Below are 13,594 nucleotides of genomic sequence, written 5' to 3' on the forward strand. Positions count from 1 at the left end.
AACAGGAGTAGAAGGGAGAAGGGTTTGGGAGAGCAGGAGAGCAGGAAGGAAGGAAGGAAGGAAGGAAGGAAGGAAGGAAGGAAGGAAGGAAGGAAGGAAGGAAGGAAGGAAGGAAGGAAGGAAGGAAGGAAGGAAGGAAGGAAGGAAGGAAGGAAGGAAGGAAGGAAGGAAGGAAGGGGACTGCGGGGTCCTTGGTGCTCTCTGAGCTGGTTGGTTTTTCTTGCAGACGTCTCATGACCCAGCTAGGGAACGTCATCAGGGCTACAAGGATGGGGTTTGCGGGGAGGAGGAGGAGAACCGAACTAGGGAACCTAATCAGTGCCAGAAGGAAGATTACAGGGGAGGCGGAAGAGGAGGGAGAAGAGAAGGAGAGAGGAAGAAGACATAAATACAGAGAAAGAGAAAGATAGATGGATGGAAGGAAGGAAAGAAAATGTGAAAAAAGAGAAGGAGGGAGGGAAGGAAGAAAGGAAGGGTGGCTGGGAATCCAGTTATTGTTGAGTGACGAGTTAAGATGGGTGAAGTCATCGCTCAATCTTGAGAACCTGGCAGCTGGAAGATGGGGGGACTTCAACTCCCAGAATCCCGGGCTGGCATGCTTTAACCGGGAGGACTTCAACTCCCATAATTCCCTAGTGGGCCTGCTTTAAAAGGGAGGACTCCAACTCCCAGAATCCCCCAACCTGCCAACTTCTGATTGTTTTCTGATTTTCTCCATACTTCCAAGGATTGCCTGGAGGCAAATGCCCATTTTGGTTCACGGCCGCATAGCGTCAATCAACGCTGTCAAATCAGCCCGATTGGCTCCAGGATCTCGGTGACTCGCAATACAAAGGTTGAAAATGAGTCAATTGATTACCCGCCATTTTGCTGAGCCAAAAACTCCCCCCAAAAAAAAAAGTGGATTAAGAGATTCCACAAATTTGACACATTCAGATTTATATTCAAATTTTAAAGTGGAGAAATTTGAACTCGAGCCTTTTCAGCCACAAAGGCAAAACAAATAGGTTAGTCCTCGACTTACGACCATAAAAAGCGCCAGCACGTTTCGCCACTAAGCGAGATGGTTGTTCAAAGTGAATTTGTCCCAAGTTAGAACCTTTCTGGCCCAGTTGTTAAGTGAGTCACACAGACACTAAGTGAATCCGTCTTATCCGTTGATTTTCGCTCATCAGGTGGTTGCAGAAGGATAAAGTGTTACCCTGTCGCCATCACGAGTCAGCTGCCAGGCGTCAGAGTTTGGATCATGAAAACCAAGGGGACGCTGTGACGGTCATAAGTGTGAAACACGGCCCTAAGTCCCTGCAACCATCATAAATGTGAGTGGAAGCTCCCAAATCAGAGAAAAACAGTTTGTTTAATGACCGTCCAAGTTCTGGGAAAAGGATGTTGCTTAAACTGTCACAAATTCTTGGGCGATCGGCGCCGTATTCATGACATCCTGGCCTCGCATCCTCTTTCAGTGACCAAAGTCAACATACGATCATGTGGCTCCCTTTAAAAAGTGCGATTTGCTTCATGATGAGCTAAACGGAAGGTCTTGTTTACATATAGGGTTTAAAGCAGGTTTAGCTGATCCATGTGTATTTAAGAAAGAGACAAATGGAACAGTGTCATTATTATTGTTGTTTACAGATGATATTGCCTTAATTACAAAAACTAATAATGAAGCTACTGAAATAATATCATTATTAGGTAAGAGGGTAAAATTAAAGCAATTAGGAGAGATAAAACAGTATCTAGGATTAACAATAAATAAAACCAAAAGTGGCTATAAGATATCTCAAGAGGATAAGATTTATCAATTACTAAAAACATACAAGATGGAACTTTGTAAACCGGCTAAAACTCCAATGAGTCAGGAATTTGGCCACACTGATGCTCAAAGTCCAAAATTTGATAAGACTATTTATCAATCGCTAATTGGTAGTTTATTGTATATTAGTAATTGGTCAAGGCCAGATATTGCTTATGGCGTTAATCAATTGGCAAGATTCAACGCTGAACCCACTGAACAACACTGGCAAGCGACAAAACGTATATTAAGATATCTTAAAAGGACAATGCACTATGCATTGTATTTGGAGCCAAAAAGATGAGCTGATTTTAAGTGAATATGCTGATGCAAGTTTTGTAACAGACATAAACGCTAGGAAATCAACTTCAGGTACGGCTATACTGTTAGGAAAAGCACTGATTGGTTGGAGGTCAATTAGACAGCAACACATAAGTATGTCCACAATGGAAGCAGAATTTTCATGTCTATCTTTATTATGTACTGATTTAATTCTGTATAAACAGTTGTTATTGGATATGGGAATAACTGTTAATGATTCCATTGTAGTATATGAGGACAATCAAGCAGCCATACGGGTTTGGCTACAAATATTGCTGTGAAAATGAGATCTAAGCATACAGATCTTAGATATCTGAAATGTAAGACAATCTGTAAAAAATGGTTTGATAAGATTGGAATATTGTATGACTGAAGAAAATATTGCTGATCAATTTACAAAAGCCCAAGGTTCAGTCAAACACAAAGAAAGTTGTGATAACTATGGTTTAAGGTTGTAAATATATATATATATATATATATATATATATATATATATATATATATATATATATATATATATATATATATATATATATATTATATATATATATATATATATATAATTATATATATATATATATATATATATAATTATATATATAATTATATTACCAAAAGGGGAGTATGTTAGAATAACATGGTTACCTAACGTAGTTTGGGTAAAATAATATATATAAACTATGATAGTGAGTTTAAGTGTGTGTCACTTTAAACTGCAAAGCTTGTAATTTTGGGTGCGGTTGTAAAATCGCCATAAGAGGGAGCAAGAGAACCTGATTGATTGCTGGCTTACTGGATTGCTTGCTGGACGATGATGGATTGATGGTGTGATAACTGCGTGTTCTCTGCTGTTGCTGAAGGAAGAAAGGAGGTTTGACTTCTTTATATCTCTACTGCGAAGATATATATTACTGGACTGATATTTGTAAGTTTACTGACCTCTTTTTCGACACTGGACTTTGCAACTGATTAATCCCGGACGGACTGAACTAGTGTATGATATATGGACTGTTTGACTATGCTAAAACTATTACTGGAATAAACTATTTAACTAGCACAGTGTATCTGTTTTACTGAGTGTAAGCTACAAAAACGTTTGTCTCACATATTTGCCTGCCTGCCTGACTGCCGTGCAGATTCTGCTAGGTGTATATCCTAACAAGTAGCAATAAACATATGTCAGTTTTTTTTTTCTGAAATTGGGAATTATTTAGACACTAGCTGGATCCCTTGCTTCGCTATGAAACTATGTGATCGGGTTTAGTTTGGGGGAAGGAAAATTCTGCCTCTGCCTACCAGCATCCATCAGTATTCATCCAGCTAGCGTCCTGTCAGTGTGTGAGAGAGTGGAGGGCTGTTTGGAAATTGAAACAGTATTTGCTGTGTATGCAAGGAGACAGCAAGGAGCCTGGGCGTGGCTTAGTTCAACTGTTCTGGGCTAAAGCTGCTTGGTGCTGCTGTGAAACTGAAACTGAAACTCCTCTGCTTGTGTTTTGCATTTGGAGCAGATTTCTTTTCAGGTAGGGAGGGGAAGTAGAACTCCTTAGCATCAGAGCGTGTTAATTGCTGTAGAAGAACTACTAAGGAAATACTAATGATCCGAGGGTCCTTTCGAAAAATCCTTTCTTCGTGAGCCCCTAGATGCCAAGAGAAACTTATGTGCCAAATGTCAAGTTTGTAGGCTTGACAGTTCTGGAGATTTTGTGATGATGCGGGAGTGGTATTTCATGCTTATATTATATCATTAGATTACCAGGAGAAGAAACAGAGAGAATAAAAATATTTTTTTTTAAAGATATTGATTTGATTTGGTCCAAGACCGAGTGTTTGTAGCCTTTTAAAATATTTTAATTGGTTTATTTTTTTTTTTATTTACATTTAATATGATTTCTAGCTGCCTTTTAATCTTTGCTCAGAATCAGTGAAAAGAGGAGTGGCTGTATAAATACTGTATTTTAAATAGATCAATTAGCTAAAGGGAGGAGAGACATTAATCCACGCAAGGGGAACAGCTGTAAAATCAGGATTGGTTTTTTAAAAATCTCCTGTTAATCTTCCTCTTAGATCTTCCTTGTGACCTTCCTGGTGTTTATTGAGTGCGGGTAAAAATATTGAAATATTCCAAATTTTGGAAAATTGCAATGCCTTTTTCTTGCATTTTTCTAGATTTGGGTCATTTTGGGAGGGGGAGTTTATTCCAGAGTGTGACCAAAAAAAATAAACCCTGGAGAATGAACATATTTTCACATTAATTTGCCTGGGAGTTCTAGTCCTGCCTTAGATGGAAAAAGCCGGCTGGGTGACTTTGGGCCAATCACCAGGCGACAGTGAGTTCTAGTCCCACCATCAGTGAAAAAGTCGGCTGGGTGACTTTGGGCCAATCACCAGGCGACAGTGAGTTCTAGTCCCATCAGTGAAAAAGTCGGCTGGGTGACTTTGGGCCAATCACCAGGCGACAGTGAGTTCTAGTCCCACCATCGGTGAAAAAGTCGGCTGGGTGACTTTGGGCCAATCACCAGGCGACAGTGAGTTCTAGTCCCACCATCGGTGAAAAAGTCGGCTGGGTGACTTTGGGCCAATCACCAGGTGACAGTGAGTTCTAGTCCCACCATCGGTGAAAAAGTCGGCTGGGTGACTTTGGGCCAATCACCAGGCGACAGTGAGTTCTAGTCCCACCATCGGTGAAAAGTCGGCTGGGTGACTTTGGGCCAATCACCAGGCGACAGTGAGTTCTAGTCCCACCATCAGTGAAAAAGTCAGCTGGGTGACTTTGGGCCAATCACCAGGCGACAGTGAGTTCTAGTCCCACCATCGGTGAAAAAGTCGGCTGGGTGACTTTGGGCCAATCACCAGGCGACAGTGAGTTCTAGTCCCACCATAGGTGAAAAGGCCGGCTGGGTGACTTTGGGCCAATCACCAGGCGACAGTGAGTTCTAGTCCCACCATCGGTGAAAAAGCCGGCTGGGTGACTTTGGGCCAATCACCAGGCGACAGTGAGTTCTAGTCCCACCATAGGTGAAAAAGCCGGCTGGGTGACTTTGGGCCAATCACCAGGCGACAGTGAGTTCTAGTCCCACCATCGGTGAAAAAGCCGGCTGGGTGACTTTGGGCCAATCACCAGGGCGACAGTGAGTTCTAGTCCCACCATCGGTGAAAAAGCCGGCTGGGTGACTTTGGGCCAATCACCAGGCGACAGTGAGTTCTAGTCCCACCATCGGTGAAAAAAGCCGGCTGGGTGACTTTGGGCCAATCACCAGGAGACGGGGAGTTCTAGTCCCACCATCGGTGAAAAAGCCGGCTGGGTGACTTTGGGCCAATCACCAGGAGACGGGGAGTTCTAGTAGCACTTTACGACAAAATCCAGCTGGATGACTTTCGGAGGTCTCAGCCCAAACCACCTCACAGGGAAGTTGTTGGGAAAATTAGGATGAGGAAGGGGTATTAGGGAATGTCTTTCTTTCTTTCTTTCTTTCTTTCTTTCTTTCTTTCTTTCTTTCTTTCTTTCTTTCTTTCTTTCTTTCTTTCTTTCTTTCTTCTTTCTTTCTCTCTGATCCTTCCTTCCTTTCTCTTTCTTTCCTTCCTTCCTTCCTCTTTTTCTCTTTCTTCCTTCCTCTTCTAACCTTCTTCCCTGTCTTTCCCTCTCTCCCCCTCCCCCTTCCTTCCTTTTTTCCTTCTTTCCCCTTCCTTCCTTCCTCTGACTTCCTCTCTCTCTCTCTCTCTCTCTCTCTCTTTCTTTCTTTCTCCTTCTGCCCTTTTTCTCCAGAGTTTGCAAGAATTCACAATACTTCCCAGCTTGCTTGCAGTCAAAGCCATAAAATAGTCCACCATTTCTCCTGCCCATAACCTCTTTCTCCGTTCCTGAGTTATTTCTGCCTGGGGCACTAGAACAGATTCCCCCGAAAAGAGAGAGAGAGGTGCAGGGGGAGGGAAAGAGAGAGGATAGATAGATAGATATAATAGATAGATAGATAGATAGATAGATAGATAGATAGATAGATAGATAGATAGATAGAAATGAGAGAGAGAGAGGGAGAGAGAGGTATGTGAGAGGGGATACGTAGGTAGGTGGGTAGGTAGGTAGGTAGGTAGAGACAAATGAGAGAGAGATGGGTGAAGAGAGGTATGTGAGAGAGAATAGAGAGATAGAGATGGACAGATAGATAGATAATGATAGATAGATAAAAATGAGAGAGGGAGGGAGGGAGAAAGGTGTGTGTGTGTGAGAGAGAGAGAGAGAGAGAGAGAGATGGAGGGAGGGAGGGGGGAGGGAGGGAGGAGGGAGAGAAGTATGTGAGAGAGGATACATCCATACATAAATATATACACACACACATACAGAGAGAGAGAGAGAAGGGAAAAACACCGAACTCACTCCCTTCCCCACCTCAGTGGGACTTCCTAGGTTAGGAGGATGGGAAGGTGGGGAGATTAACCAGGTTTGACCCACATCCTAAGGGGCAGGTGGAACACGAGGAGGAGGGGATTATGGGAAGCCTAAACCCTGTCTAAAACAGGATTTATCTGGAGGGTAAATCTGGTCAAAGGAAGGCCGGAAAAATGGCTTAGCGTGACAGCTCGGCATTGAGGAGAAGGACAATTGTATGGGGGGATACAAAGAGTTGTAGGTTCTTGAGGGTGTGGGTGTGCGAAGGTGTGGTTATTGACACAGCCTTTCTTTCTTTCTTTCTTTCTTTCTTTCTTTCTTTCTTTCTTTCTTTCTTTCTTTCTTTCTTTCTTTCTTTCCTTTCTCTCTTTCTCTTTCTTGCTTTCTCTCACTTGCTCTTTTGCCCTTCTTCCTTCCTTCCTTCTTTCTTTCTCTTTCTTTCTTCCCCTCTCTCTTTCATTTTTCCTTCCTTCTTTCTTTTCCTTTTTCTTTCCCTCCTTCCTTCCTTCATTTCTTATTATCTTTCTATCTTTCTTTTTCTTTCTGTTTTTCCTTCCTTCCCATCCATCCCTCATACATCTCCTTCCTTCCTCCCTTCCTTCCTTTTTCTTTCTTAATTTCTTAATTTCCCCTCCCTCTTTCTTTTTCTTTCTTTCATTCACTTCCTTTTTTTCTCAAATTCTTATTTTCTTCCTTCCCTCCTTCCTTCCTTTCTCTTCCTTCCTTCTTTCCTTTTTTCTTTCCTTCTTTCTCCTTCCTCCCTTCACCAGGCTTGGCATCCTGACTTTTTGCTGCAAAAGCTCTTATTACACAGCACAAAACAAGATATTTTTTTTACCCCACCTTCAGCCTGTCTTCAAATCTGCAGAGTCAGAGAGGAGAAACCAAGGCTGTTCCAGGCTCTGCCCATCTCTGCCCCCCCCCTTCTTTGTTTGTGTGTGTGTGTGTGTGAGAGAGAGAGAGAGACAACTCCTGAGCTCTTCTGCCACTGATCCTCCATGGGCAAGAGGGAACATCCTTCAGATAGATAGATAGATAGATAGATAGATAGATAGATAGATAGATAGATAGATAGATAGATAGATAGATAGATAGATAGATAGATATGGATTGAAATAAGAGAGAGACAGAAAGAAAGAGACAGAGACACACAGAGAGAGAAATAGAGAGAGAGAGAGATAAGAGACAGGAGAGAGATATAAATAGATAATTATAGAGAGAAATAAGAGAGATAAATAGATAGATGATAGATAGATATATAGAGAGAGATCATATGTATATGTATGTGTGTGTGTGTGTATATATATATAATGAAAACGATATACAATTAAGAAAACATTATATATATATATAATGTTTTCTTAATTGTATATCGTTTTCATTATATATATATAATGAATATATATATTTTATATATATATATATACACACACACACACACACACACACACACTGATAGATTTTACAATCTATAATCGTAAGGCCGGAAGAAAAAGGCAACCCATTTGTGGGGGTTGGGGTGTGTGGAATGAAGCACGGCACAGACCTTCCTGAATATTTGACGGTGTTTTTTTTTTAATCTGGGTGGGGGGTGATGGAGAGATGGGCAGGGCCACTGTTTTTTCGGAAAGGAAACATTGGAACCATTAAAATTAAAATTAAGAAAAGGACAGAATTTCCCAAAGTTTTTGTGTTTCCCCTGGGGATTTGGGGGGGGGGTCGCCCTCCCTCTCCCTCTTCTTAGGTTGGATATTGCAGCCCCCCACCCCAAATAAAGAGCCCGAACAACGCAAGACCTTTTTTGGGGGGTTGCAATCTTGGCTTGCTAAACCAGCATCGCTCTGGAATGGGGGAGGGGGTTCCAGGAGGCTCTGGATGAAACGTGGGGTCCTGAGAGAAGATTTGGGGGAGATACAGAAGAAGAGGCGGCGAGGGAGATTCAAAAAGAGGGGTAGGCCTGGCCTGGGCCCTATTTTGTGTCTGCTTATCTCTCCCCCAAATCCTATCCCAAAAGAAAGGGCTCTGGGAAACGGCCCTCCCCTGCACCCCACCCCCACCCTAAGGAGACCCCCCTCCCCACTCCCTGCCCAAGGACAGGCACGGCAGGCAAACTTCCTTGGGTGAGGGAAGGCCCCCCACCCACCCCAATTCCCTATGTGGCTCACCCCGCTGCTCACCTTGGGGGTGGGGGGGGGGCGCAGGACAGCAAGGCCCAGATGGGGGGGGGGGTTCAGAAGATGAGGGGGGTCCCATTGGTTTCTCTGGGATTGGCACACACACACACCGGCACCCCTCCATCCCTCCCTCTCTCCTTCCTTCCTTCCTTCCTTCTGTCTGTCATCTCTCAATCTAATCTCTTTTGCTCTCTGTGTGTCTCTTTCTATCATCTCTATCCATCTCACTTCTCTCTCTCTCTCTCTCCTAATCTCTCTCTCTGTCTCTCTTTCCCTCTCTATCCATCCATCTCCCTCTCTATATCCATCCCTCCATCCATCTTCCTACCTATCTCATCTATTTATATCTCATCTCTCTCTCTTTCCAATCTACCATATATATGTGTGTGTGTATGTATGTATGTATGTTTTCTTAAGTTTTCACGGGTACTAACATGTATGGTATTCAGCTTTGTTCGGGTATTTTCCCACGTCATTGTAGCTGTGCTTTTCAAGTTGTAGCAACTTTAAAGACGAACACGATACAGAAGCCTGATGATGGCAGATGAGATTCTGCCGAAACGTTGCTACAACTTGAAACGCACAACTACAATGACGTGGGAAAATACCCGAACAAAGCTGAATCCCATACATGTATATGTATATGTATATATGTATATATAATCTTTCATCTCTCCTTCTCTCTCCCTCTCCACACACACACACACACACACACACACACACACACAATCATACCATATCATCTTTCATATCCCTCTCTCTGTTTCTCTCTCCCTCTCTCCCCCCATCTCTATAGATATAGATATACATCCTCTTTCGTCTATCTCTATCTCTCTCTCTCCCTCCCTCCAGGGCTTTGGGAAATCCAAGCAAGGGTGTGTGGGGGCAGTGGGTGCTGGGGGGTTGGGATCTCACCTGGCTGCATCGGCGGCGCCTCCGGGGCTTGGCGTCCCGCTGCCTCCCCAGGCATGACGAGGGGCGCTTCCGGGGACACCCCACTCCTCCCCTTTCCTACCAGCCGGCTGTGGGTTTGCTCGGGGCGGGGTCGTCCGGCCGGCCGAAGGTGTGTATGAGGGGGTGGGAGGGAGAGGGGGCTCTGCGCAGCCGGCCAGGAGGAAGAAGGGAGGGGAAAGGGAGGGGATGGCAGGAGGGGGGAGGAAGAGGAGGGGGCGGGCCAGGAGCCCACCGAGCCTGCGCGGTGGAGGAGAAGGAGGGCTCCGCTTAGTGGCGGGGTAGGCGGGGGCGCCCGGCTGGCGATCCAGGCTTGGAAGATGCTCGGCTGGGATGCGGAGCGCTCCGTCATCCCGGCTGATGTCAGCGGGCAGCGGAGCTTCCTCTGGTCCAGCCTTCCTCCTCCCCCTCCCTTTCGGAGTGGGGGGGCAGTGGGGGTGGTGGAAAGGGAAAGTGTGGGGGGAGAGGCGTGTGCCAGGCACTGCAGAGAGAGGGGGGAGGGAGAAGGGGAGGGACCTGCGGAGGCTGGACCGTTGCATCAGCCCGGGGATTTGAACCCCGGAAAAGAGGGGGCGAGGCTCGGAGGGAGCAGTCCAAGAGGAGTGGCACCCCCAAAAAGAATGTGAACCACAGCAGAAGGAAAGGAGGCATGGCACCTGAAAAAAAGGGGGGTGACCCACAGCAGGAAAGGTAGAACCCCGAAAAAGGGGGTAAGTCTCAGCCTCACCCCCTCACCCCCTCACCCCACCAAACGGGTGTGCACGGCTGAGCAGGAAGGCAGCGCTGGCGCCCCCACAAAAACCGCCACCCAGGACCACTTGCACCCCAGAAAAAGGGGGTGCAAGCCTCAACAGCAGAGATTCCACCGCACCCCCAAAAGGGGGCTGTTTGCAGTACAACCCCCTTTTTTTTCCAGGTCTCCAGTAGCAGCAACAACCTGTCAAAAAAAAAGGGGGGGTCACAAGCCCACGGGGGGGGGGACAGGGGGAGCAGAAGGGTCCCCCTTGGTGGGGGAGAGCATGGGGTGGAGCCATGGAGGGTCCTGGATGCGACAGGGGTCCCCCAGATTTGGGGGGCGTGCATCACGCCATCCCTGCGAGGTGGGCCAAGGGAAGAAGAGACCGCCGTGTCCGTTTGGGGTCCGGTTGGATTCAAACTCCAATGGTGGACAACACCACCCCCATCCTCCACCCAGTGTGATCCCCTCCTTTTGCTATTTGGGGTGGGCAGGAGACAGACAGGAGTTTCTCGACTTATGACAATCCGTTTAGCGACCGTTCCGAGTGACTATGGCCCTACAGGAAAAAAAGGGGGGTTACTTTTGCACACTTAACGACTACAGCAGCATTCCCCCCCTCCCCCGGGGTCACACAATCAACAGGTAGATAGCTTGGCGGCTGACTCGTAGTTATGACGGTCCCGGGGTTCTGCAAGTAGTGTCAAGGGCGCGGGGGGGCAGAAGCCCGATTCACTGAACAACCGTGGGACTCAGGAAGAAGGGCAGGGATTCACTTAACAACAACGGCAAGGAAGGGCGTTCCGAGGGGCGCAACACTCCCTGGACAAAGGTTCTTGTTTCGCGACCAGAAAGGTTGGGGCTCAATTGTGGTTGTAAGGCGAGGACTGCCTCGAGCCGAGCTTCAAAAAAAACATTGTAGTTCTCTGGGAGGGGGGGCAGCGGGGAGGGACACGGATTTTTGGCCCCTTTTTCAGCCTGTTTTGGGCCCCTTTTTCAGTCCATTTGGGTGGGTTTTTCGCCTCACGGCCCATTTTTGGCCTGTTTTTCAGCCATTTGGGGCCTGTTTTTGGCTCATTTCTCAGCCCTTTTTTGGGCCATTCTCAGCTATTTTCGGCCTGTTTTATAGCCTGTTATCAGCCCATTTTCTGGCTTTTTTGCCTTGTTTTACGGCCGGTTTTGGGTCTGTTCTTTGGCCCGTTTTTCAGCTCATTTTTCAGCCCATTTCAAGGCCATTTCTCAGCTATTTTCGGCCTAGTTTTGGTCCATTTTTGGCCCGTTTTCATCCTATTTTCATCCTATTTTCATCCTGGTTCTTTGGCCATTTTCAGCCCATTTTACGGCCTGTTATCAGCCCTTTTTTCAGCTATTTTGGGGACCATTATCCGGCTATTTTTGGCCTGTTTTATTTATGGCCCGTTTTGGGCCCGTTTTGGGCCTATTTTCAGCTCATTCATTGGCCCATTTTAAGCATTTTGAGTCTGTTTTTCAGCTCATTTTTCAGCCCATTTTGGGGCCATTTCTGAGCTATTTTCAGCCTGGTTTTTTGCCATTTCAGCTTGTTTTACAGCCTGTTATCAGCCCGTTTTTTGGCTGTTTTGGGGCCCATTTTCTGGCTATTTTGGATCTGTTTTTGGCCCATTTTTCAACTCATTGTTTGGCCCATTTTGGGGCCATTTCTCAGCTGTTTTCAACAGGTTTTATGGCCCGTTTTTCGGCCCATTTTGGACCTGTTATCAGCCTGTTTTTTGGCTAATTTCAGCCCTTTTGGCCCATTTTGGGTCCATTTGTGGCCCATTTGCGGCCCATTTTGGGTTCGTTTTGGGCCTGTTTTTTGGCCCGTTTTTTTGGCCTGTTTTACGGCCCATTTCCAGCCTGTTTTGGGCCCATATTTTGGCCCGATTTCAGCCAGCAGAGTGCTGGAGGAGGCCATGGAGGGTGAAAACCAGACGCGGGTGGGTGCACGCAGCCCCTTTTAGCTGCCACAGGCACCACAGGCCAGTCCCTTGATATTTCCAGGCAGCTCATGGGCCAGACTTAAGCACCCCATGGGCCGGATTCGGCTCGTGGTCCTTGAGTTTGACACCCCTGATCTAGCCTAATATTTGAATCTCCTGGTGGCCTCTCATCCTGGGACAAAACAAACAGATTGATCTAATTTTGGACTGTTGAAGTTGGCTCAGTGCTGTCCCCTGCTGTTTGAAAGATTAAAATGGCCCTTGATTCCTGCCCCTTTTCTTGCGGCAACATTGTAAATTGGGGGGGGGGAAGGGGAGGCTGGATTGGATGACCTCTTCATGATTCATTTTATGAGCTGGAGATGGGATGTGAAGGCATGGAGGATCGAATTGTGATCTTTCCAGAACTGGAAAAATTATGCAAAAATGGGTTTTTGGTCTTGGAGCTTTTGTGAGTCTTTGTTGGTTTTGGGTTCCTCGCTTGTTACTGTGGGCCTCAGTGGGTCTGTGTGTGTGTGTGTCTGTGTCTGTGTGAAGCAATATATTTGTCTTTTTGTGTGTGTGTTTTCTCTGTAGCTGTGTGTCAATCTGTCTCTGTGTGTGTGTGTGTGTGTGTTTCTGTATTCATCCATCCATCCATCCTATCTACCAATTCATCCTATCTATCCATCTAGTATCTATTCATCCATCTCATTATCTATCCATCCATTCATCCATCCATCATCTATCTTTCTATCTAATATCTCTGTATCTATCTAATCTACTATCTATAGATATTATCATCTATCTATCCATCTATCATCTCTATATCTAATTATCATCTATGTATATCTATCTATCATCTATGTATATCTATCTATCAATCTCTGCATCCATCCTATCTCTCTCTCTCTCTCTCTCCCTCCCTTCCTCCGTCTTCTGCCTTCTGAAAGTCTTGATAAATATCGTAACCATAATTTAATTCCAGCTGTTTTTTTCATGGCTAAGTTTTGCTGAAAAGAATGGTCGGCACCGTAAAAGATGGTTTAATGCCGGTTCTGTCAGCCTGGATTGCCCTTTAAGAAAGCCAAAGGGTGGCCTGCAAAAACGACCGTTGGACGCATGCTTAGCGTGTTTTCCCCCTTGTGACGGGACTCGGCAACCCAGGAAGGAAACATTCCATTGGCCTTTGTGGGTGTCATTGCCCGGTGGTTGCTATAGCAACTGCCTCCTGGTCCTCCGGCCTTTTATCTCCATGGCGACAGGCAGGGAAACCCTGCTTAGGGATGGTGGATG

General features: G+C 45.8%; 1 protein-coding gene across 1 annotated transcript in view; it reads right to left on the reverse strand.

Moving 5' to 3' along the window:
• LOC148128737 (uncharacterized) overlaps nt 1-9,732 on the reverse strand; it is a 67,344-nt gene extending 57,612 nt beyond the window's left edge. Inside the window, exon 1 of the mRNA XM_087947290.1 lies at nt 9,590-9,732. Within this exon, the coding sequence (XP_087803416.1) occupies nt 9,590-9,644 (55 nt within the window). The 5' untranslated portion in view covers nt 9,645-9,732. The remainder of the gene's footprint in view (nt 1-9,589) is intronic.
• Nucleotides 9,733-13,594: the final 3,862 nt, after the last annotated feature.

This window comes from Notechis scutatus, chromosome Z, assembly GCF_049901735.1.
Source record: "Notechis scutatus isolate UNSWTSFEM ecotype Mainland chromosome Z, rNotScu1.2, whole genome shotgun sequence".
Taxonomy (NCBI): Eukaryota; Metazoa; Chordata; class Lepidosauria; order Squamata; family Elapidae; genus Notechis; species Notechis scutatus.